The sequence below is a fragment of the Frieseomelitta varia genome, unplaced genomic scaffold, assembly GCF_011392965.1.
Source record: "Frieseomelitta varia isolate USP_RPSP 00005682 unplaced genomic scaffold, Fvar_1.2 scaffold_342, whole genome shotgun sequence".
Taxonomy (NCBI): domain Eukaryota; kingdom Metazoa; phylum Arthropoda; class Insecta; order Hymenoptera; family Apidae; genus Frieseomelitta; species Frieseomelitta varia.
In genome coordinates this window covers 162,683-186,314 of record NW_025110082.1, presented here as the reverse complement: position 1 = coordinate 186,314, position 23,632 = coordinate 162,683, and the positions used below count along the sequence as shown (strand labels likewise).

At 27.3% G+C, this 23,632-nt stretch overlaps 6 protein-coding genes across 12 annotated transcripts; 4 read left to right on the top strand and 2 right to left on the bottom strand.

Moving 5' to 3' along the window:
- Window positions 1-621: 621 nt before the first annotated feature.
- Window positions 622-5,552, top strand: LOC122530433 (WD repeat-containing protein 26). Its single transcript, XM_043657380.1, has 11 exons — window positions 622-1,065; window positions 1,440-1,676; window positions 2,292-2,451; window positions 2,521-2,691; window positions 2,905-3,078; window positions 3,210-3,395; window positions 3,472-3,738; window positions 3,825-3,970; window positions 4,044-4,252; window positions 4,349-4,540; window positions 4,646-5,552. Exons 1-11 carry the CDS (start codon window positions 1,052-1,054, stop codon window positions 4,699-4,701), a joined length of 1,812 nt encoding a protein of 603 aa, XP_043513315.1. The 5' UTR covers window positions 622-1,051; the 3' UTR covers window positions 4,702-5,552.
- A 3,408-nt stretch (window positions 5,553-8,960) lies between these two features.
- LOC122530425 (tubulin-specific chaperone C) lies at window positions 8,961-11,349 on the top strand. The gene is made up of 3 exons (XM_043657356.1): window positions 8,961-9,204; window positions 9,488-9,710; window positions 9,975-11,349. Exon 3 carries the CDS (start codon window positions 10,132-10,134, stop codon window positions 11,158-11,160), a length of 1,029 nt encoding a protein of 342 aa, XP_043513291.1. The 5' UTR covers window positions 8,961-9,204; window positions 9,488-9,710; window positions 9,975-10,131; the 3' UTR covers window positions 11,161-11,349.
- Window positions 11,350-12,450: 1,101 nt separating this feature from the next.
- On the top strand, window positions 12,451-13,246 carry LOC122530458 (ATP synthase subunit g, mitochondrial). The gene is made up of 2 exons (XM_043657429.1): window positions 12,451-12,594; window positions 12,914-13,246. The coding sequence occupies exons 1-2, from the start codon at window positions 12,564-12,566 to the stop codon at window positions 13,171-13,173; spliced, it is 291 nt and encodes a 96-aa protein (XP_043513364.1). The 5' UTR covers window positions 12,451-12,563; the 3' UTR covers window positions 13,174-13,246.
- On the bottom strand, window positions 13,241-18,904 carry LOC122530453 (probable methyltransferase TARBP1). Of its 7 annotated transcripts, none has more exons than XM_043657414.1 (11): window positions 18,821-18,898; window positions 15,784-16,700; window positions 15,486-15,715; window positions 15,193-15,409; window positions 14,948-15,100; window positions 14,700-14,864; window positions 14,448-14,633; window positions 14,186-14,360; window positions 13,754-14,085; window positions 13,537-13,673; window positions 13,241-13,476 (listed from the first exon to the last, which is right to left on the bottom strand). In XM_043657414.1, exons 2-11 carry the CDS (start codon window positions 16,645-16,647, stop codon window positions 13,326-13,328), a joined length of 2,610 nt encoding a protein of 869 aa, XP_043513349.1. In that variant the 5' UTR covers window positions 16,648-16,700; window positions 18,821-18,898; the 3' UTR covers window positions 13,241-13,325. The 7 variants fall into 7 exon arrangements, with proteins under 7 accessions (XP_043513349.1, XP_043513351.1, XP_043513352.1 ...); XM_043657416.1 differs by having other exon boundaries at window positions 15,784-15,998; window positions 18,821-18,895; XM_043657417.1 differs by lacking the exon at window positions 15,784-16,700 and having other exon boundaries at window positions 18,821-18,904.
- Window positions 18,885-21,536, top strand: LOC122530456 (probable tRNA(His) guanylyltransferase). The gene is made up of 3 exons (XM_043657427.1): window positions 18,885-19,254; window positions 19,457-19,701; window positions 19,854-21,536. The coding sequence occupies exons 1-3, from the start codon at window positions 18,885-18,887 to the stop codon at window positions 20,310-20,312; spliced, it is 1,074 nt and encodes a 357-aa protein (XP_043513362.1). The 3' UTR covers window positions 20,313-21,536.
- On the bottom strand, window positions 21,258-23,342 carry LOC122530457 (V-type proton ATPase subunit d). The gene is made up of 6 exons (XM_043657428.1): window positions 23,113-23,342; window positions 22,635-22,985; window positions 22,358-22,515; window positions 22,108-22,284; window positions 21,924-22,001; window positions 21,258-21,846 (listed from the first exon to the last, which is right to left on the bottom strand). Exons 1-6 carry the CDS (start codon window positions 23,231-23,233, stop codon window positions 21,685-21,687), a joined length of 1,047 nt encoding a protein of 348 aa, XP_043513363.1. The 5' UTR covers window positions 23,234-23,342; the 3' UTR covers window positions 21,258-21,684.
- Between the last annotated feature and the right edge of the window lie 290 nt (window positions 23,343-23,632).

Here is a 23,632-nt window from a genome sequence, read left to right as displayed (position 1 = left end):
ATTTTTATACATATGTACTTTCATTACGAGAAAATCCGTTACGAGATCCATATCGAATCTGTTTTTCAAATATCGAAGCTATGTTTCGATAATATTTTATATCGAATTATTTGATTACAAGTCTTTTGTTGTAAAGTAATTATTGGTTAGTTAAATTGAAAGTATTTGATATCAATATATATTTAACAATATTTATATATAAAAAATATATTTTTATATTTCAGATATTGTTAATAATCAAAATATTAAAGTTTGTTTATACACAGTATTATATATCTATGATATATTGTAGTACACTTTTTTATAATAATAAATAATAGATTTGTTTATATAATAAATATTAGTTTTAAAGCAAAACGACTTATATTAATGACATAATTTGTGCTGAATAAAGAAATCAAAGACTTAATAGTGCAATACTAAATGATTCGTTTGCTTATTAGCTTTATACGAGAAGTATACATGCAATTAAAGCATGCAAAAGGAAATCAAATTTCCCGCTATAATATTTCACCAGGTAAGTGCTACCATCTTACAGTGAAAATTCAAAGTAAAAGGAATTTTAGAAGTTCAGAAAGGCAACGTTTCTGAGCGGACATAGCGGGCGCCATAGTCAACGGAACTATCTGCAAAGATCACAGTATGACGTAAACGACGATCTAAACAAGTATCAGCTGTGTAGCAGTCATTGTTCGTATCCGTTTTGGCAGGCGTGCAAGAATTCTGTTTTTCTTCGTTTTCTGATCGTCGGTCAGCAGGTCCGACGGGATAAACGGTATACAGATTAGTCGGGAAAAGAAGTAGAAAAAAAAGAGGGGAGGCTACGAGTTTTCCGTGCAACGCAACCGTGGCTGCGTGCATGCTCCAGCCCCAGCCCCACCAACGATCTTAGGGACAATAATCGTGTGAAAAACGGGGCGGTACGCGCATAAGCCTGGCCTCGAGCAGCGAGTCAGACGACGGTGGACTCGCTCCGCCACCGTGCAAAAGGTCTCGTAGTTCTCTCCCGACTACCCTACGACCAGCGGACGAGCACCACACCGATCCTGAGATGGAAAACTATCGGTAACTCAATCAGGGCCCTAGATCATCGCGAGCGCGTAATCAACACACGAAGGGGCTTACCCCCTTCGTTATGACGCTCTCACGTGTATCTTCTTCCTTGCAGAATCTCAAGACGTATCGACGTCGGATTCCTTTCATATGTGCTGTCTATCAAGCGGTTTTCTTATTTATTGAAATCCTTTCATCGAATAATCATAGATTTTTTGTACACAAACATAGCATTTTAAAGTTCTTATGATAGAAAAAAAAAACAATAAAAAAAAAAGTAAACAAGGGACATTAAGTCAAGATAGAATGTACCGATTAGTACACATGCTTGTTAATATTGCGGACTACCATTGCCATCAAGGGTAATATTTCCCTGTGCATGACAGCGTAATGCAACAGCAGACTTCAAACGGTGGCATTTCCTCCGGGCTACAGCAGAATGGTTCAACAGCTGACTCTGGCGGACCTCATGCAAATGGCAACATGATACCAGAATCGGATAGTGACATCAATGGTGTTAATGGAGAAACAAATCAAAATTTGGGACCGCCGAAAATAATGGACAAAACCAATCAAGATATTGTCAGACTCATTGGACAACATTTGAAGACAGTTGGGCTTAAGTATGTATCTCTTAATTTGGTTTCTGTGTATATTTGTAAACCCTTGATAAAGAATGCTTTCAAAAAATCAAAGTATATATTTTTATGTGTGTTATGACTAAAATTGAGAAAGCAACCTGCATAATGTATCTGCTATTAATCGACTATCAAGCGGTATAATTCAACCTTCATGAATTTCTCCCTTTTTGATAACTGTTCTTGAAGGTTTTCTTTGTTAAGTTTTCTTTGTATGTACGCATTTATCTGAAGTATTGTATCACAACCTATCTGGACTGCATTCTCTGTGGTGGGAGAAAGCTAATTATAGAACTTTGAAATATAGTCAGCAGTATCTGCAAGTTATATTTGCTGTATAATGTAGGCATTAAAAAAGAAGCATGTACATTATGTATTCATATGTTGTGTATCTGTAATACATTATTACTATTATTAATAACATCATTATCATTATTTATATTTTGTTATTATATTTATGTTATACAGCATGTTATGTTATGTAGCAATATGTTGAAAAAAATTATAACTACGACTTATATGAAATTAAGTAAAAGTAAAAATTAAATAATTAGTCAGTCTTTTACTATATTAAGTGACAATATGAAATATCTTTTTCAGTCGCACAGCAGATCTTCTCATGCAAGAGTCAGGTTGTCGTCTAGATCATCCAGCTGCTGCAAAATTTAGACAACATGTTATGGATGGAGACTGGACGAAAGCAGAACATGACCTTAGTGAACTTAAAACATTTCTAAATGGAGCGAATCAAAGTCTAGTAGTAAATATCTTCAAATTTAGAATCTATGATTGAGTACGCATATATTCCATTGATGTTTTCCATTTATAGGAAATGAAATTCTTATTACTAGAACAAAAATATTTAGAATACTTGGAAGAAGGATTAGTATTGGAAGCATTGCATGTTTTACGCAATGAACTCACACCTTTAGGACATAATACAGGTCGTGTTCACCAGTTGTCTGCATTTATGATGTGCAGTGGACGTGATGAATTACAGGTATTTTATACATATATATACACATACATGTATTTCACTAGTAACATTCTATTTCAAAAATATATATAGTAAAGTACTTATTATATAATTTATTGCTAATTAATTGTATACTAATGAACTTTCAAAGATTGAATTTTGTATGGGTATAGAAATATTCTGAAACTAACCTGTTACTGAAAATTTGATCACTAGCAAATAGACACTTGTTAACAGACACGTGCAGGCTGGGATGGCAAAGGTGCAGTCTCGAGGGCTGCTTTAATGGACAGACTACAGAAATATCTGCCACCCTCCATTATGTTACCACCACGTCGCCTTCATTCTCTTTTGTGTCAAGCTGTGGAAATGCAAAATCAACAGTGTACATACCATGTAACACATACTCAGGTACTATTTACTATCTTCTAAATTATATTTCTGAAACAAAACAAAAATTTTTTTTAAATTTTTAAATTTATATAATATTTGTCTTGCTTTATTATTAATATAATTATGATTATATATTTGTTGTAAATTAGACAAGTTTAGAAAATGTGTCATTGCTTGTGGACCACAGCTGTAGCAAAGAACAGTTCCCGTGCCATACTATACAGGTGCTCAATAATCATTGTGATGAAGTGTGGTATTGTAAATTTTCTCCTGATGGTCGTAAGCTAGCTACAGGTTCTAAGGATATGACTGTAATTATTTGGGATGTTGATCCAGTAAGTAAATTATTGAATATAGCGAAATAATAAACTACAAGTATTTGGTAACTAACCACTTTTTTATTAAAAATAGGAAACATTAAGAGTAACTCATAGAAAAACATTAGAAGGTCATACTTATGGAGTGGCACTAATTGCTTGGAGTCCTGATAGCAGTCTCTTAATTGCCTGTGGACCTGAAGATTGTCCAGAGCTTTGGCTGTGGAGTATTGACCCGCCTGATTATGAACTACGGGCAACAGTAACTCAAAGTACCGATGATTCACTTACAGCTTGTGCTTGGTATCCTGATTCACGTAAATTTGTAGCAGGAGGACTTCGTGGACAATTTTATCAATTTGTAACATCAATTAATTTTTGACATATTATATTTCATCAGTCTAATGAAAGAAATAATACATTAAATATTTAAACATGAAATTTTAGGATATAGAAGGTAATGTCTCAGAATCTTGGGAAGGAGTTAGAGTAAAATGTTTATGGTGTAAAAATGATGGAAAAACGGTTCTTGCTGCTGATTCGCATCATCGAATTCGAGGATATAATTTTGATGAATTGTGTGACTTTACAATGTAAAATCATAATTTTGTTATGAACAGTACAATATAAACATATATTGAATAACATTTGAATTTGATATTACAGATTACAAGAAGATCATCCTTTGATGTCCTTTAGTGTAAATAAAGCAGATCGACTTGCACTTCTTAATGTGGCTAATCAGGGTGTACATCTTTGGGACTTACAAGATAGATGTTTAGTAAGACGTTTTCAAGGTGTTACTCAAGGACACTTTACAATCCATAGTTGTTTTGGTGGTGTGAATCAAGATTTCATTGCATCCGGCAGTGAAGGTGAATTATTTAATAAAAATATTTTATCTTCTCATAATATCATTTCGAAATGATGTTATATATATAATTCTACAATTGTATTAAATTTTATTATAGATACTAAAGTGTACGTGTGGCATATCAGAAGAGAATTACCTATAGCAATTCTAACAGGACATAGTAGAACAGTAAATTGTGTTTCATGGAATCCTGTATATCATCAAATGATGGCTTCTGTATCAGATGATTGCACAGTGAGAATATGGGGACCTACATCATCTTCCCCAGAAAAAGATAGCGACAAGACTGGTAAGTTTATTAATCTTAACTGTCAATAAAAATGTTAGTGATCCTTCTAAATGAAAATATTTGATATTAATATTTTATATTATAATTTATACGTTTGAATTTTAGTTCCATTAGAAAGCAATTCTTCAAATGGTAGTGGATGGCATGAAATGGTATCGTAGCGCACTACAGTATATCAGTGTTCCCATGACCTCATGGTGTTCAAAAGACTGTCATATTGATCGTCATACTGACTCTTTCCTGCCCCCAGCAGCTATGTCTTTATGCCTCAGTACTGTAAGTCTGGGTAAATGACTACTATTGAGAGTAAATGAAAGACATGTTAGCATCATCTGCTAATTAATTAAAGAACTAATGATTAGGTTATTTGAAAATCAATTTTTTTCTTATTAGTAAATTTTATATGAAATCTTATGGTTCATTTGCCTGTAACAATTAAATTTAAATGATTGCGATTATCAATATGAATTAAAGATATAAATTTTTGAAAATGAAGAACAGCATAATATGTTGATTAATATAAGTTATGACAAAATAGAAATTCAACAAATTCCGTCGTAGCATTAATGTAAAAAGAAAAATTAATGTGCATTAATAAGCATTAAACAAAGTAAATAACATTGCAGCAAGATAAAATTTGTGATTTTGCGAGAATATTATCAAAAAAACCTTGTTTTGACAAAATCTGTGTCAAATTTAATCTTTCTAAAAATAAAAAGCTGTAAATAAGAATTTCGTGCTTAATAAATTTCTAATTAATTTTTTTAATCATTGATGAGGGTGATATCATTCTCATTTTTCACTATATATGTAACTGCCATCTTACATTGATATTGTATGTTTCAAATTGTATACAGATGTCGTAAATCATGATAAAAAATGTAGAAGTACTATAAGAAAAGAAATTTAATTTCAGTAAATAATTTGATGACTAAGTGAGATAAATTATGAAGTTTATAAACAGTTATGAGACGTACAGTTTGACACAGGATTAATTAGAAATTTGAAAATTTGACGATTTTAATATAAAAAAACAAACTGGATTTGTGTGTGAAAGTTGAGCATGAATCCTGATATTAGTACCTTTATTCAGTACTGTGATTTTACATTATTAAAATATACGTACTGAGTCAAAAATTTATAAATATTTGCCTTAATATTCTCACGCTCATAAAAATTTTAATACAATATTGGTAAAGTACGTAGATTCTGAATATTTATTTTAAAACATTAGTTCCTTAATATAAATCAAATATTTGTACATGTCGCATTTCATTTATTACAAGTATTGAGTTTTATTATTACAAAATAACTATAACATCTTTTATGACTACATATAATATTTAAAAATTACAAATCAAAACTAAAAACATGTGCTATGAATAATTGTTATTTTGAATATATGTAATATTACAACATCTTTTAATGCTATGTTCATTATATTTTTATGTGATATATCAATTTTTGTCTTGTTCATAGCAAATTGTACAATTTGCCATTTTTCATTTTTTAAAAATGATTTCTTTACTAATAAATAAAAAAAAAACACAATGTATATTAAATTCTTTCTTTTGTTCTTTCTTTGGATTTGATATTGAACAATGAAACCAAACTGGAGGTCTCACAGTATCAGAAGTTGTAGAGTATGTGTGTACAAATACATTCAGAACAAATAATATTATAAACACGTTTACATAACAAGAGAAGTTTACATGAAAAAGAAATGTCTGTAGTTTATGCCCCTAAAATTGTAGTGAGATAATATGATACCAATCACTATTATCATTTGCATTTACCTGTGGTGCCTTAGCACTTTATAATCTAATTAAAAGTTTCCAGGATCTTTTCATAATTTGGTATAATTTGCAATATAACAAATGATAAATGACTCATTTTACTTAAAAATATTTAAATATTACATATCTTTTCGTCTTAATTCTTTTATACAGTATTGTTTTCTTTTCATTTCTAATATTAATAAAGTAATAATGATTCTGTCTTATAATTAAGTATTTTTATATTCATTCTGAAATATTTCGATGTTACTTTTCTATGCAATAAAAAAAGTTATTAGAATTCGTTTTTTTCTATAAAATTAGTGTACGACAACTTGATATACAAAATATACCATGTTCAACAAATTAAATATAAAAATTTGCATACAAAAATTATTTAAATTTCAATTATTTGACGTAAATAAGGGGCAAAGATCTTTCATACAATCTTGAAAGTTGAAAAAAAAACTTTTTTTTTTATTTAATTTATAGTAGAAACTATAAAATGGATAATTGAAATAGCTACTTTTTGAACAGTATTATCTTGTACGTTGGATCATACTATATGATTTCTAAATAGTTTTGGACCAGATATGTACTGAGATTTTGACAAAATTAAAAAAAATTATAATAATACATAAGCATAAACTAATTATATCTTACATAACAATTTGCGTTTTCACAGTGCAATTAAAGTTGTTTATTAGAACAGCTAATATAATTAGATTATAATATGATTCATCTTACCAAGGAAGCAAAACTTGTTAAAGAATCCTTATGTACATTATTATTATTCTATATTTCTTAAACGTTTAGATTTTAATTTCTTATTTCGTATGTACATAAAATGATAAATATATGGTTTTATGCAAAAGAACTGCCGTTTGTTATCGTAGCAGTGTGTGTTTGTTCTTAAAATATCTAGAATAGATACATTATATTAAAAGTGCGTAATATTAGGTACTAATTGTATGATTTGAGACCAATAATGCGTGAATTAATTGCTTGTGTTACTTATAATTTATCCGAAAATATTTTAAATAAACTATAAAGAGTCAAATAGATGTGTGAATAAGAATTTGTTTATGCATAGTATGTATAATAACGAATATTTCCTATTTTTCGAATAACGGACATTTCTTATTTTTAGAAACGAATATGTATTTCTTAATCTTTTAAAATATAATCTATATCATATAACGAGTTGTTTTAGTAAGATATTACTCTATTATTACAGATTAAAACAAATTGTAATAAATTTAATAATAGGTTAATATCATAATTTTGCATTAATAATATTAACAAAATTTTGATACAGAATTTGTGCTTAACTTTAAATACTTGATATATAAAAAGAATTAAATAAAATGAAATTACATCATTTCCTGTACAAATCATGAAAGAAATTATCTTAATAATTATTTTTTTATTGCTATATATATAAAGAACACTACTTGCAAATGCACTCTTAAATGATTGTTTAAAAATACACGTTTCCCACTTACTTACTTTATCTATGCTTTTGTATGAAAAGCTGTATAATAAATATTCTTCTACAATGTTTAAATTAGGCTGTTTCCATAGGTACAATGCTCTGCACTTTCTAAACGTAACGTGTGTACTATTAAATTATATCGCTATTTTATACATAAAATGTTGTGTTATGGAAAAAGTTTATTATAATATATTATTCTGCATCAATGTTTTCAAATTTATTTATACATTCATAGTGAAATGTGAGAAAAAAAGCATATTACAATACGTTGTGCAACATGAAATTTTTGAATACTATATAGTAATCAAAACAAAACATTTTTTTTTTTTAAAGGCCTAAATAAGGCCAAAAATTTTTGCTATTACAACTTCTCTATTGTAATTACTTCATTTAAAATATAAGAATCAACAAAATGCTTTTATATTGTACATTGTACATTATTCTCTGTTAATAGATTTACAATCAATTTCATAACATCATAACTGATAGATGAGCAGATGCAAAAATAAGTATTATAATATTATTAGTTATGTTATAAATAAGATGGGTCACGTAAAATAGGAACACTATTTTTGGTAATGCACAAAAATTTTTAAGGGAGGATCTGAAAATACCTTAATTAATATTTAAATTTGAGGGGCAGATAAATAAATGAAAAGTGATATTTTATCAAAACTACTTTATTGCTTAAAGTCATATTTATATGAGATAAGAAGCTCAATTGTGATTCAAATACGCCACTTCAAATGTATATTTTATTTCGAAACTTAATTATTATAATTAAACTTGATATAATTGAATCTATATCATACAGTTTTGAAAAATGATTATTCTATTATTTGTCTCTTCAAATTAAACAGCTTCCTCCTTTAAATATTTTTCATACCACTAAAAACAATGGAGATATTTTAGACTGCGATCTCACATGTCTCTTGCTGTATATTTGATTATAATAAAATTCTTTAATATATCAGATAAAACTTACATATAGTTTTACACCTATCGTATTGTAAAAGACGTAATTTTTATTATAAATAACTTCTAACATTTATTTTATTGTCATGTATATATCATTGGTGTAATTAATATTTAATGTAAATTTAAATTTTCCGCTCTTTATATCGAACAGAGTAACTGTTCTTTCGAGTGTTGCATAACAAGAGTAAAGCATAAAGGTTGCTTTATTTGTGCTTATCGAAGTGCTTCGATATCTCGAAAAATATATCGTTCTGTGCCGTATTGATAATTTCCATTTTAGGAAATCATATTGTTAGCTAGTATGCTTCATAAGTCACCACGAAGATCTTTTCCTGTAATAAAATTTTTAATCATATCTGAATGTTTCTCTTTGATTGGATCAGTAGCACTCTGGCATTACTTAAGTACATCCCAAGGTAAACAAAAGTTATATATTATTCCGTATAGTTCTTTTATATTTTAGGTTATTTTCAGTCGGTTGTCAGTTTAACACAGTTTGTATAACAATTAATATTTCAAAATACATAAGAATATTGTATGAAGAAAACATACGAAAATCATTATGATGAAAATTTAAATTTATCGCAGTTAGCTGCATTCGTGCTATTGAAAAAATATACAATATATCATATCGCACATTTGGTAAAATTTTTGTAAATGCATCTAAATAATTATTGAAATGAACGTTATAAATATCAGGTTGCAGATATTTTGCGTATAAGTATTGTCCACTACTGTTGGACGGTTATTATATGCTTGAAAGCAAAGTACGTAACACAAGTACCAGATTAGAGGATATTACACTGTGGCAACAGCAACAAAATGAAATTTAAATCATATGAAGTTTGCGAAAATTCCACTATTCTCAATAGGTAGTGACGGCTTAAAATACTCTTCAGAAATTGATGCTCCTTAAGAAAAGGTATTTGTATGCTCTGAGATCAGCATCATACATAGAATATAGTTGACAGATCTGTTTATAATTAATTGCTACTTTGACAGTTCTTGTCAAAATTTATAATCTATATTATTTTTAAAGAATCTTAGTCCAACATATTTTCTTTTAATATTTGCTAAACAGCTTTTATTTCTATTTTTCTTTGATTTTTTAACTTAATATTTAACAAATTTTTTATGTGATAATTATTTATTTATTAATATAAATTAATTATTTATATATTTTCAGTTTTTACCTAAAAGCCTTTAAGTATAAAATCCGCAAACCTATTATAATAAACCATTGGTAAAGATAAATTTATTATTGAAGACGACAAGTATATAACATACAAAGTTGAATGATATATAAGACATAATTTTAAGAAAGATAACATTAAAAGTGCAATATGGATTCTCCTACACTAATAGAAGGTAGTTTACCAGATCGTATTACTAAAAGAGATCGTGAAAGGAAGAATATTATTGAAAGACGGAGAGAAGAAAGGCAATCATTGGCTGTTGAATCCGAACAAAGTAGTTATTTTAAAGACACATTTTATTCATCATGCAAGAAAATTAAAGAAATGTTAGATGATGCACCCAATGCTCCTACGCCAGCTCTTCCTGGGATATTTGATAAAATAAATAAAGAAATCCAGACACTTAAAAATTATTTGTCACAATCAAAAATGTTTTTAAAGGTGTATGATATTAGAAGAGCACAAGAAAATTTACAGTTATTAGAGAATGAAGCCTCTGATCTAGAAATGAAATTGTTACCTAAAAAGAAGTTTGGTTTTAAAAATCGAAGAGTTGTGAAAAAAACTTCTGACAAAACACACGATATGACAGATGGTTTAAAAGATTTGAAGATATCAGAGGGAATTGTAAATGGGTCTACAAAACAAAATCATAAATTATCAAGTAAATACGGGGATAGTGCATGTATGTTACTAGGGAAAGTTAATGAACAATTAATTTTGGATGCTGAAAATGTGAATAAAAATGATATTCTACTTTCTGATTTAATCCACTGTACAGTACGAATTTACGGCACACCTAGTACTTTACACATGGTGAACTTGAAACAGTGTACCGTATTAGTTGGACCAGTAACATCATCTGTATTTGCACACGACTGTAATGAATGTGCATTTGCCTTCGCGTGTCAACAGCTTCGACTTCATTCTTCAACAGATTGTACTATTTATTTACATGTTACAAGTAGATCAATTATAGAAGATTGTACAAAAATACGTGTAGCACCTTATAATTGGTCTTACGAAGATCAAGCAAATCATTTTAATCTAGCTGGGCTTGATCCAAAAATAAATAACTGGAATTGTGTCGATGATTTTAATTGGTTATCTAACGAAAAACATTCGCCAAATTGGAGCATTCTAGAACCTGAATTACGTGTAAAAAATTGGAATTAATAAATACAAAAAAAAAAATGTCACAATGTTTATAACTCAGTTCTCAAAATACCATTTTTTAAATATTAGATACTTATTTTGTTATATAAATTCTTTATGTGCATACTCCGCTTTTTCACAGAAACTGTACTCTATGTAAGTGTTTTGTATACTTACAGAAAGTTTAATAAACTTACTGTTTGTGAATTACATATCTATTTTCGGTACATGTATCCTAAATCGGAAATAAATTGGTAATTTATACAAATTACCCGCCATAAAAGTCTACGAAATAACCAGGTCCTGCCATCTGTCAATTTCATGTACAAGGAACGTAGTACTGTTCAACAAGATCAAATACATATCACGTGATAGACAAGGAAGACAATAGTATATGACAAAAATAGCAATAGCGTTTAGTTCCACATCTCCACCGCTACGTGGCGCTAATATTTTAGTGTCCATAAATCCACAAATTTTCATTTGTAAAAAAAATTAATTCAGGATGTTAATTTATTAACTTTTACAATTGCATTCTTCGAATTGGACCCTCAATTTTCTTTCCTTTGCTATATTCTATTTGACCTATAAAAATCTATGTATAAAAAATTTACAAATTGTAGTCAATAAATCAAAATTTTCATTCGAATAATACTTACTTCCTTGTAAACAATATTCTAAAACTTAGATCAAAATGGATCGAGTTGAAAGTATCGATTTTGAAATGTATACATGTAAAGTACCAATTAATTATGCGAAAATCTGAAATTTATTATATTGTCTAATTTCATTGTGAAACAATTAGTCTCGTCAATTTACAAAATTTTCATTTGCCCAAAAAAGTAATTAAGAACATTGATTTGTAAATTTATACAATTGCATCTTTCTAATTAAATCTTCAACTTTCTTCCTATGTTCCATTTATCTTACGACATATATGAATAAAGATTTGCAAATTTTATTTAATAAATTGAAATTCGTGCTTGAATGATTACTCTCTTGCAACCTACATTTGTTCCTGAATGTAATTAAAAATATGCACAATAAATTTCACACATAATTTTGAATTTCTTAACCGATTAGTTATTAATAATTATTATACATATAGATATTATACAGTGAATTTTCACAAGTTATACTGAATTAATTTATGGACTTCTTTTCATGCAACATGAAATATAAAATCTAAGAAAAATTCTATACTATTCTATAAAAATTCTATAAGATTCTATAATTATGCGAAATTCAATTTATTGTACATTATATATAACAATTTTATAAACTTATTTACAATATGTCTTGTTGATTTTATATTATAATTTCAAAGATTACCAGTAGATGGTGATCACTTGCTAAAAGAGTTGTCAAAGGAGAGTGTGAGGCGATTGCGATTTTTTACAAAACGAAAGTTACAGTGATTAAAAATGGCAAAACTCGTAACTGAAATTGTATCGGGTATGTATTTAACGTTTAATTGTTACAATTATTTTATTTCGTAAAGTTAGTTATAACTTACGTATAAATCGATTGTTATATAACTAATATTCTCATTGTACGATGAGAATAAATTAATTGTTTTGTTTTTTCAAATGAAGAAATCATAGTAATTTCAGAATAATCTTAAATAAATCATTGATAATTTGTTAGAAATACTTTTCTGTAGATTATGTAAGACCAATGCATTCCTGTTTGGTTATCATTCATCAATAACCTTTCTTTCCAATATAAAGAAAATGTATCAATTATTACTTACATAATTATGTGTTCATTACAGTTTTAGCATCAAAAACCAAAGTCGCTATTAAAAATACTGTATATTATGGGAAGGTAGAACTAGTTCCACCAAAGCTGTCTGACATACCTGCCATAAAAGATGGTTTTTCCAACTTAATCAGTGCTGCTAAAAACGGACGAATTCTTGATCTTTCAGTGCGTGAAGTTTGGCTAAATACATTAGTCGGAATTGAAGTTGTATGTTGGTTCTTTGTTGGAGAATGTATTGGAAAACGACATATTATAGGATACAAAGTATAAAGATGTATTAACATACATGTGAATACAATCTCTGTATAATAGTCACTCAAATAAATATATATATGTATACACATAAATATAATTTTAATTTTATAAACATTAATATTATGAACATTAGACATAATATTATATAATTACAATAAAAAACAGAATTATGTTAATATATGTTGTTTTGCATATTGCCATATACATATTGCTCCAGTAACATGAACATTTAATGATCGTATCACACCTACTTGTGGTATTTCTATACAGGTATCAAATAAAGGTATCAAATTGGCAGGAATCCCATCCTTTTCATTTCTATAAATAATATTTTATATTATTTTAATATGAATTTATTTAACTTTATAAATTACTTACCCTAAAATAAGAATTGTCTTTTTCTCAAATTTCATATTTAGTAAATTTGTACTGTTAGCTGTTTGTTCTACTCCTACCAAAGACCATCCCATATCTTTTTTATTCAATAAATATTTGCATAATTCATGTGGTTTTGTCTATATAATTGTGAATTAGTTATAATAAATATCCTCTGTATTAAAATGATATATAAAGTACCTCAGTTATTAGAAAGTACCTCTGTAATAGTTATCCAATTTTCAGCTGATACACTAAGATTTTGAAACTCTTTATTTTTAATTTGACTCATACTAGAAATAACTAATTCTTTGACATTAAAAATTTCACAAGTACGGGCAAGTCCCCCTAAATTTGGAGTACGACTAATAAGACAAGCTACAACTATAAGACCTTCTTCATCCAATATTTTTTTATGAGAAATGGATTCTCTGATTGTTGGAAAAACATCATTATGTGACAAATTGGTAGACAACGGATTAATTTTTTTTTGAATATCATTTAATTTTTCAAATTCCATATTACCATTCTTTCCAAAGGATTCTGTATCACCTGTATTTTAAAAAATTTTATGGAATTTGATATTCATTACATGCATAAAACATATCAAAAATTATAATAAACTATAATTAATAAATAATTCATAAAATACCTGAAGATTTTATTAAAAATGATGATGTTTTAGTATCTGATAATGATGTATTTAAATTATACAGCTGAAGAGAATGATCCTTTAATTCTCTAAAATTCATATTTTCAAATACATACGGAGTTATCCACTCACTCATATCCATATCAGTCAACCGAGGTAATTCATAATAAATTGTCTATAAATAGGAAAAGGAATATTATTTAAGTACCGTATTTTTATGGATCTATTTAATGATCTTGAATGTTAAATTTAATAATATTACTTGTAAAGTATAGTCCAGTATAGGATGGAAAGTAGAAAGGTAAAAATCATCCTGAATTTTGCCTGAATTTCTTGCTAATCCATCTTTTAAACTTGCAATTGTAGCATTGTACAACCCTTTGTATTGTAATGTAACATGATCAGAATTTAATTCTTCCAACATTTTATATAATTTTACAAAGATAATCTATTATGAATAAATAATATTATTGTAACTTACTATTATTCTATAAATAGATGTAATATAATTTACCTGAGCATAAAGACGCATATTATATTGTTGTCCCAAACAACAACGTGGAATGTAATTGAATGCTATTAAAATAAAATTGCTTTGGGAATCTTTAGATAGGAGTTTTGAAACATGATAAATAATACACATTATGGAACTAACACACCCTGGACGTGCTGTAATAGCCTATATATATTACATTAATTAGATCTTTCTTACATTTATAAAAAACCAATTTCATAACACAAAAAAAAAACTTGTTTGAGTACCTTCTCAAAAAATTCCCAGATTTTATCATGAAAATCTATATTTTCCACAAAAATTCTTATTAATAACCATTCTTGCATTATTCGAACACTATGTTGATTACTTTCCAAAAGCATTAAATTGCAAAGAAATTCTTGCAATATCACATTATCATTCTGTAGACAAAATTAGTTTTCTTTTGCTATATTTATTACTGCTACTTAAAATAAAATAATGTGTAATTTCAAATGAAAATATATTTTATTACCTTAGTTAAAATTGGCTGTATTATTAACAAAATTTGCATAATTCGATGCTTTATTTTATGTATATAAGAGTGATTAAAATATCTTTTATTTTTGTACTTTTCCAATTTCTGTAGGACATTTGGAAGAAATATTGTTCCAAATTTTTTATCTTGATTAATTATTTGATGTAGTAAAATAACAGAAGCTGCTCTAATATTAACATCATTATTATGATCTCTATTAAGAAAAAAGATATTAATAAGAAATAAATGTATAATAATATAATAATATTAAAGATTATAAAAATACCTACATTATTTGTATATGTTGTGGATAAGAAGTGTGATAATTTTTTGTAATGTACAAATAAACTTGATCTTCTATTTGTTTATCTTTTCGAAATATATGTCCATGAAGAAGACACGCTAACAATGATTCTTGCAGATCCTTTATGTAGCATGTATTTAATAATTTCATTTCATTTAGTAAAAATTTTTTCAATTTTGGCACATTATTACCTTCTTCAAGTAATTGATTAAGAAACTAAAAATTGAAGATATTTTAATATACAAGAAGATATCTATATTCTGAAAAATATATTACTATCTTACACTGTCTACAAAATTTTTAATATTGGGCAATACCAAAAAATTATTGTTTATAATAACTCCTATAAGATTTTTTATTGTTAGGAAGAAAATCTTATTTTTTGTACTCAACAAAGTAGTTCTCCAACATGTAGTAAAAATAGATATTAAATTTGATTTACTTCCTAGATCTCCTATTGTTTCCTTATTAATCATTGTTTTTAATATTAGTGCTATTTCTGGAACAATTTCATTTCCTCCCATTTCATATAAATAGGAAATACTTTTAAACCAGTCAATATTTTGGGGCCATAATTCTATCTCTACTTTTGATAGAAATTGATTTAAAAGCCTTGCAAATAATATATAACAATCGGAGGCTATCTTTCTTTTAGTAAATTCCACTTCTGTTTCATCATTATTAGATATGTGAATATCACATATATTTAACAATGGTTGTAAATAAAATGAAGTATGGTTTGTGCACAAAATATTTTGAGTATAATATAAAATATACAAAGCATATACATAGTGCATGTTTGTATATTGTTTTATATTTTGAATAATAGTTATACTTTCATTTTTAAACTTTTTAACATAACATAAAATTTCCTTTTCCATTAAAAGTTTTGTTCCATTATTAAGAATTAAAACAATTGCAGTGAGATATCTGTTTAATTGTTCATAATTAAATTTATATGGTATGCTTTTATTATATTTAAGTAAAAATTTTAATGCATCATTAATATACAAATTCAACAATTGTATAACACTTCTTTGAGTTTCTATGCCATTTAAATTAAGCAAATGTGACATAAATTCTACTATATAAAAGATATGTGTAACATTTGCATAGGGTCTCATATCTATCCCTTTAAGTGATGACATCCAATTATCGAGTACTTTTCCTACAGGACATGCTTTTTGCTGTAATATTAGACCTGCATCATAAAATATAATAATAATAACAGCAAATTTTGCAGGACTGAATTTGGCATGCAAATTTTGATAAGAATATTCTTCACAAACAAATTTAATAAAATTTATTGCATCTGTTTCCTCTAATATTTCTTTCAGCCATGATATCATAATATTCCATGAAAATGAATTTTGTACAATAATATCTTCTAAAGAAAATTCTAACAACATATTCATTGCAATTTTCAAATCATTAATCTTCTTTACAGAGAGAGAAATTGTTTTTAAAAGTTCAATTTGAGATGCGATCCTTAATGGACGAGAATGCATACTTAAATTTTTCTGGATTAAGGATTTAATTAGATTCAATTGTTCATCTGCCCAATAGTTCATTACTTGACTTGAAACTGTCCTTAAAATTTTCATCATATAAAACATTGGTATAGGAGCCCAAGTGTCTTCATTCATTATTTGAAGAACTTTATTCAAAAATTCAGCTTGGTTCTTTTTTGCATGCACGAATAATGTCACAATATCATTTAATATTTTTGGTTCTTGTTGAGTTTGACATTCATATAAAAAGGTATTATTTAAAATATGTATAAATAATTTTGTAAACTGATCATCTTGCAAAAGAATAGGTAATTTACAAACATATAATACACCTTGTTTTACTATAGCATTATTATCGTGCAATAATATTCTCTCAAAAATTAATTGTAACCAAATACTGTTAAAGCAATTGTTACATGCAGCATGTTCTTCATTTCCTTTTATCAAAATTGGTAAATGAGTTAATGCAGGCAATACAAGATGATGCTGTTTTTCTTCCAGTGCCTCTAATATCAAGAAATAATTTTGTTTAATATCATTTATTGATATTTCTGTTTTGATTGATTGATTGCATACAAAAGGAATAATTGTACATTCTTCTGATTTTAAATCATTTCCATTTATAGTATTCATGAAATCAATTATTTGTTTCATTATAAATAATGCTTGTTTACGATGCTGCTGTATTGGAGACTTTAAGCTCTGTATTATTGACAACCACAGTTGTTCTTTATAACATATATCATAATATATGAGACTTTTACTTTTTAAGTTCAATGAAAAACATGTATCTGTTAAAATGCTGAGCGCACATAATAAATCTTTTAAATCATCTAATTTACTTAAAGTACAATCCCATATGGTTGGGAAAACATTCTCAAAATCAAAGATATTTATTAATTTTGGCAAAATTGAAGCAAATACTCGCCATTCTTTATTTTCTTTCATTTGTAACCACGATACTATATCTTCTAGGTACATTGAATTTAAACATTTCCGTAGATTTAATTCCAAGTTGTTATATAAAAATTTTTTTAATTGTAAGGAATCTAAAAAACATTCTAGTATTTTCATATAAAAAATTTTACTTTCATTACTGTTCAAAATATCAGCATTTAATTGCCGAAAATTTATCAAATGTTGTTCAATACAGGACGCATCGCAGTAAAGTGTTAATTGTAAAATTAAAATATCATATAAAATTGGATATTCAGTAAAATTTTGTAATTTCTTTTTTCCAAGTAGAGTATTTTCTATAGTTTTAAGACATAAATCATTCGGCACTCTTTTGGAATGTTTCTTTTTTGTATGAAATACAAGCTGATATTCATAACATAATATCATTTGAAATGTATATAATTGTTTCGCATGTAAATTATTTTTTTGTATTTCGGTATTGTAATATTTGCTCAGCCGATGTAGTAATAAAAATGGATCATCTTTAAATGCAATTTCTAATAATTCTAAGATTGAGAAATCTATTGTTGAAATGTGCATATAGTGCTCATGTAAATCCATTTTACTGCGATTTCTCTGTTTCTATATATTTGAATTTATTTATGTACATATCCACATAAATATATATTTCCATAAAAATATTGAACGTTCAAATAAATTCTTTTATCAAGTATTTTTTTATTCGTAAAAATTTGTTACAATCTTGATATCTATGCCTAGCAAGCCAATTGCACCTAACCAATAAATGCACACGTGGTTATTTAGAAAATGTATGTATCAAACGTTAATTTATTTCGTCATAGAAAGTCAATGATAGCTTTTTAATAAGTGCCTTATGAAATAAATAGTATACATTTAAAACCAATCCGAACTCGACAGTGGAGACTTCAACACTCAACAGTCAGCGGTTTCAGGAAATGTTGTATTTTCAGACAACAGGAAGTAACATCCTGAAAATCATTAGCTTGGTCAAACAAGTGGTCAATAGCCGGCACATAAGTTTGACGAGAATGGCTAAAAGTAAATTTGAATATGTAAAAGAATTTGAACGTGATGACTGTTGTTTGCCAAATTGTTGGATTGTGGTTAGAATAGATGGAAGAAACTTTTCGAAGTTTTGTGAAGCACATCAATTTAATAAGCCGAACGATGTAGCTGCTTTGCAATTAATGAATCGCGCGGCTATTACGGTTATGGAAGATTTTAAAGAAATCATAATAGGCTTTGGTCAAAGCGACGAATATTCTTTTGTCTTTCGAAAAGATACTGAACTTTACAAACGAAGAGGTATATATATTTTAAAAAGTAATATATAATATGATAAATAAATGATATGGGAACATGTATGTATGTATGTGTGTATGTGTATGTACGTGTATATTAGTTTTTATACAATTCTTATTATTTATATATTATATAATATTTGTGTTTCTACAATGTTTAATAATATAAGTATGTTGTTTAAAACACTTTTTTTATAATATTTTAGCTTCAAAATTAATGACAAATGTGAATTCTCTCTTTGCATCATCATATGTTTATCACTGGCCTCGTTTCTTCCAAGGCAAGGAATTATATTATCCACCATCTTTTGATGCTCGTGTTATATTGTATCCCACGGATAAAAATTTAAGGGATTACTTAGCATGGCGACAAGCTGATGCTCATGTAAACAATTTATATAATACCTGTTTTTGGAATCTGGTACTAAAAGGAAAGCTAACTCCATCTCAGGTAAACTCTTTTATATATATATTATAATGAAAGTGTACTCTAAATGAAATGTATATCAATAAAACAATAATAATACATATATGTAAATAATTACATATATATTAGTGATTTTGAATTATTTTTAAAAATTATTTTCTTATTTGAATTTTTAGGCCGAAGGAAAGCTTAGAGGTACATTGGCATCACATAAGAATGAATTACTGTTTCAAGAATTTGGTATAAATTACAACAATGAGCCACCGCTTTTCCGAAAGGGTACTACACTTATAAGGAAATTAGTACCTGATGGAACAGGTAGATTAAAACCTGCAGTAGTTCCGTTGGTAGATGACATTATTGGAGATCGTTTTTGGAAAGAAAATCCAGAAGTACTGGGATTAAAAAGTTTAGCGACTTATCAGCCTCCAAATTTAGTTAATAATGTTAATGCAAATCCAATCAGAACAACAAAGCCACCGTCTCCAACTGCAAACATGAAACACATTAATAATACTCCACCACCCCCAGTTGCTAATGTGAATTCTATGAATGAAGAAGTGCATCCAACAAGAAATCGAGAATCAGATGGAGAAAGAATGCAGTGTGAAAGTGAACGAATTTGTAGAAGATAAGAAGTTTTATCGTCTTTTTATAATAAATTTGAAAAATATCCTAACGGAAAATAATGAAAGTTTATTCCAGTAATACTAAGAATACTTTATCTGAAACTGTAGTATTATAAAATATTAATTATTAGTGAAAGAATTACAAAATTCAGAATTAATAATTCTGATTATATCTATGATTTCTTTGTAATTCCTTCACTTGAAAATTAAGTTTTATCTTACTACTTTTTTAGAAATTATATTTTTCTATGATAAATTGCATTTATGGATATATATGTACATATATACATATATACATGAACATGTTACAAAAGTGTTTTAGAGAAATATATATATATATATATATATATATTTCACAAATATTTTTCGTTAGGATTTTATATTTTGAAACTTATTCAATTTCAGTATCGCATTTTCTAATAGCAAAAAATATTGGATAATCTTAAATTATTTATAAAATGAAAGGCTGGTCTAGAGTAAACGTACTAAGAATTTCATAAAAAATCTTGTTTATATAAATGGTATATACTATAGACATGTTTCATGTACTACAAATTTATATTCATTTGTGTTACTAAACTACTTTGAGTTAATTTCAAGTATAAAATTTTATAATTTTGCATGTGTATGTTTGTAAGTTTTATAATAATTGATTTGAATCATACAATGAGTGAATTTGAACGTTATTATATGCTCATAATATTATTAAATTAAATACTACTTTGTTATTAGAAGAAACATGCAAAGTATAAACTTTTAGAAATAAAAGTATTGTAAGTATTTCCTCATTAAGTTATTTATATTTTTCATTGTATGGACACACTTAATTGATTAATTAAATATTTGTTTTTGATATATAATTGACTATAAAAGTATCGTGTGCTTTGTATGTTCTGTTATTTGTAATGTTCTAATATTTTTTGGGGATAAAAATGGAGAAAAATGGAAAAATTTAATTTATAAGATATTATTATTTGAATTTAATATTTTAAACCTATGGAATGCATTATATATTATTTTATATTACAATAGAGTCAATAATTACAACATCAGATAATATCAAACATAATATATACTGATCTACAATAAAATACACTATGTACATTTATATGATGTAAACTCTTGTTATGTATGACAATAATACTAAATAATTACATCTGTTCAGTTTGGCTAGACACATAGTCATTTTTATTTTAATTAATTAAATAATTATATATTTTTATCAGTTTACACTTCCTTTTTATCCATGATATGAAATACTGTAGAATTATTAGTTATTCACAATCAAGAAATAAAAATAAAAATGAAAGTTTACTTTTTGTGTATGATATTGTTGCATAGTTAAATATAAATGATCAACAAAATATCGAGAAACTTATTAAAAAATTGGAATGTAATTATCTATTTTAGCACGATGCTTTTGTGCAACACATTCCGCTATCCATACGATATTACGACATTCTTGTTCCTTTAATTTAAGATAACTGTAAAATACTCCAAAGTGAAATTGTTGAAGGAAAGCATGAACGTTTAAGCGAACCTGTGGTAATAATATTAGAATTAGTAAGATTTAAAAATATTTTGCTACATTAACTTTTGTGATAATGTTAAATTTACCTCATGTTCAAAAAATTTATCTTCTAAAGTTTTATCACCAGGATTATTACCTGCACCTTCAAATAGGGCACTATATTCCTGAAAAAAAATTCAAATATAAAATTAATATATGCATACAAATGTATATTCAGAGATATAAATTTTTTAGTAAGTATAAGTTCTTATTTTTGAAATATATACATACAACAAAATATTCAGCTACAGCTTTGACTTGTTCATAATCGTCAGCCCTTGCCAGTGCAGCTAATCCATCTGGATTCAATTTACCGCAACGTGGATACAATTTTGCTCTATCATCTTTACCCAATTCGGTTCCAAATGAATTAATAGTTATAATAATCGCTCGTCTATCAGCCTCAAACTGTACAAATAATGTTCACTTAGTAAGTTACTTTATTGATTGTACAAAATACTAATTTTAGAAAATCTAATACCGCAAGTATTTCACACATTGTATCTGCAGTTGTTCCACCAATTTCTTTACAAAACTTATAAAATGCTTCCAAATAAGCTTTATATAACGTATTTCTGATTATTTCTATATTCATTTCATCTAAGTCTTGTTCAGAAATACAATCCACAAAGAAAGGTGCTAAAATTTTATTGAATCTTTAATTTAATAGAAGTTGATGTACAAATAAAAATGTGACGAAACATTACAAACTATTTTATGACTTTAATATTTTACACAAAAGTTTTAAGGTCTCATACCTAAAGGAGTATCCACTAAAACAGCATTATAAAGCTCAGCAGGCGTAGCTGCTACATGAATGGCTTCCATTTGTTCAAAACTGCCAAGAGGGTGGCACTTAGGAATCAGTTCTGAAATTGGTCTTTGATGCAAAGTTCCAGTAATTAGTAAAATAATGTTATCGATCATGTAACTATAAGTAATGAAATCTAAAAATTGTGATAGCGGTTCTACAGAATGGTTGCGCATGTGTTGAAATTCCACAACGAGCTTTTCTCTTAATTTATCATCAATCACACTGACAGACAGTGGTGATGGCTCGTTAGCTAAAAAACTACCATAATCTGTACCAGCCAAATGTAGTTTCAGATCTGTGGAAACAGTAGAAAGCAATTGATAATAATAAAAATTAATAATAAGTTGATATTATTTATCTTTTAAGTTTCATATATTTATGATGTTTGCGAAACTGAAATGTAAATGTCGAGTAGAATTTACCTTCAAGAGTTTCACATTGTACAAGATTAAGATAATCACTTTGTTGAAGAATTCCACACTTGAATCCGCGACAAAGACCTTCTAAATATCCTCCATCGATGTTGAACATACAACCCTTCATTTTAGCCGTTTACTTCACAATTACTTCAATTGAAATACGGATACGTCAAAGTTGAAATCGGACTCGCCCTTTTTCGTGTCGATCATATGACTAGCTGGTGAGAAGTTTGCTGCAAACCATGAAAAAAATTACTAAACTCTAAGTGATATCGACTTCGAATAACTATCGAATATTTGATCAACAAATTGATCCATTTAAATTTCATTTTTTGAAGTTTTGATAATGACGATTTCCTAATAATACGAATAATTTGCATTCTCAGCAAATAATAGCTGTATTAAGTAAAGTACTAAAATTATTAATCTGATTAAATAAGATCTTTATATTTTTCTTTTATGTTATTACGCATTGTTTTGAATTTAAGATGATATTGTGACATAATACTATACGAATAAACTG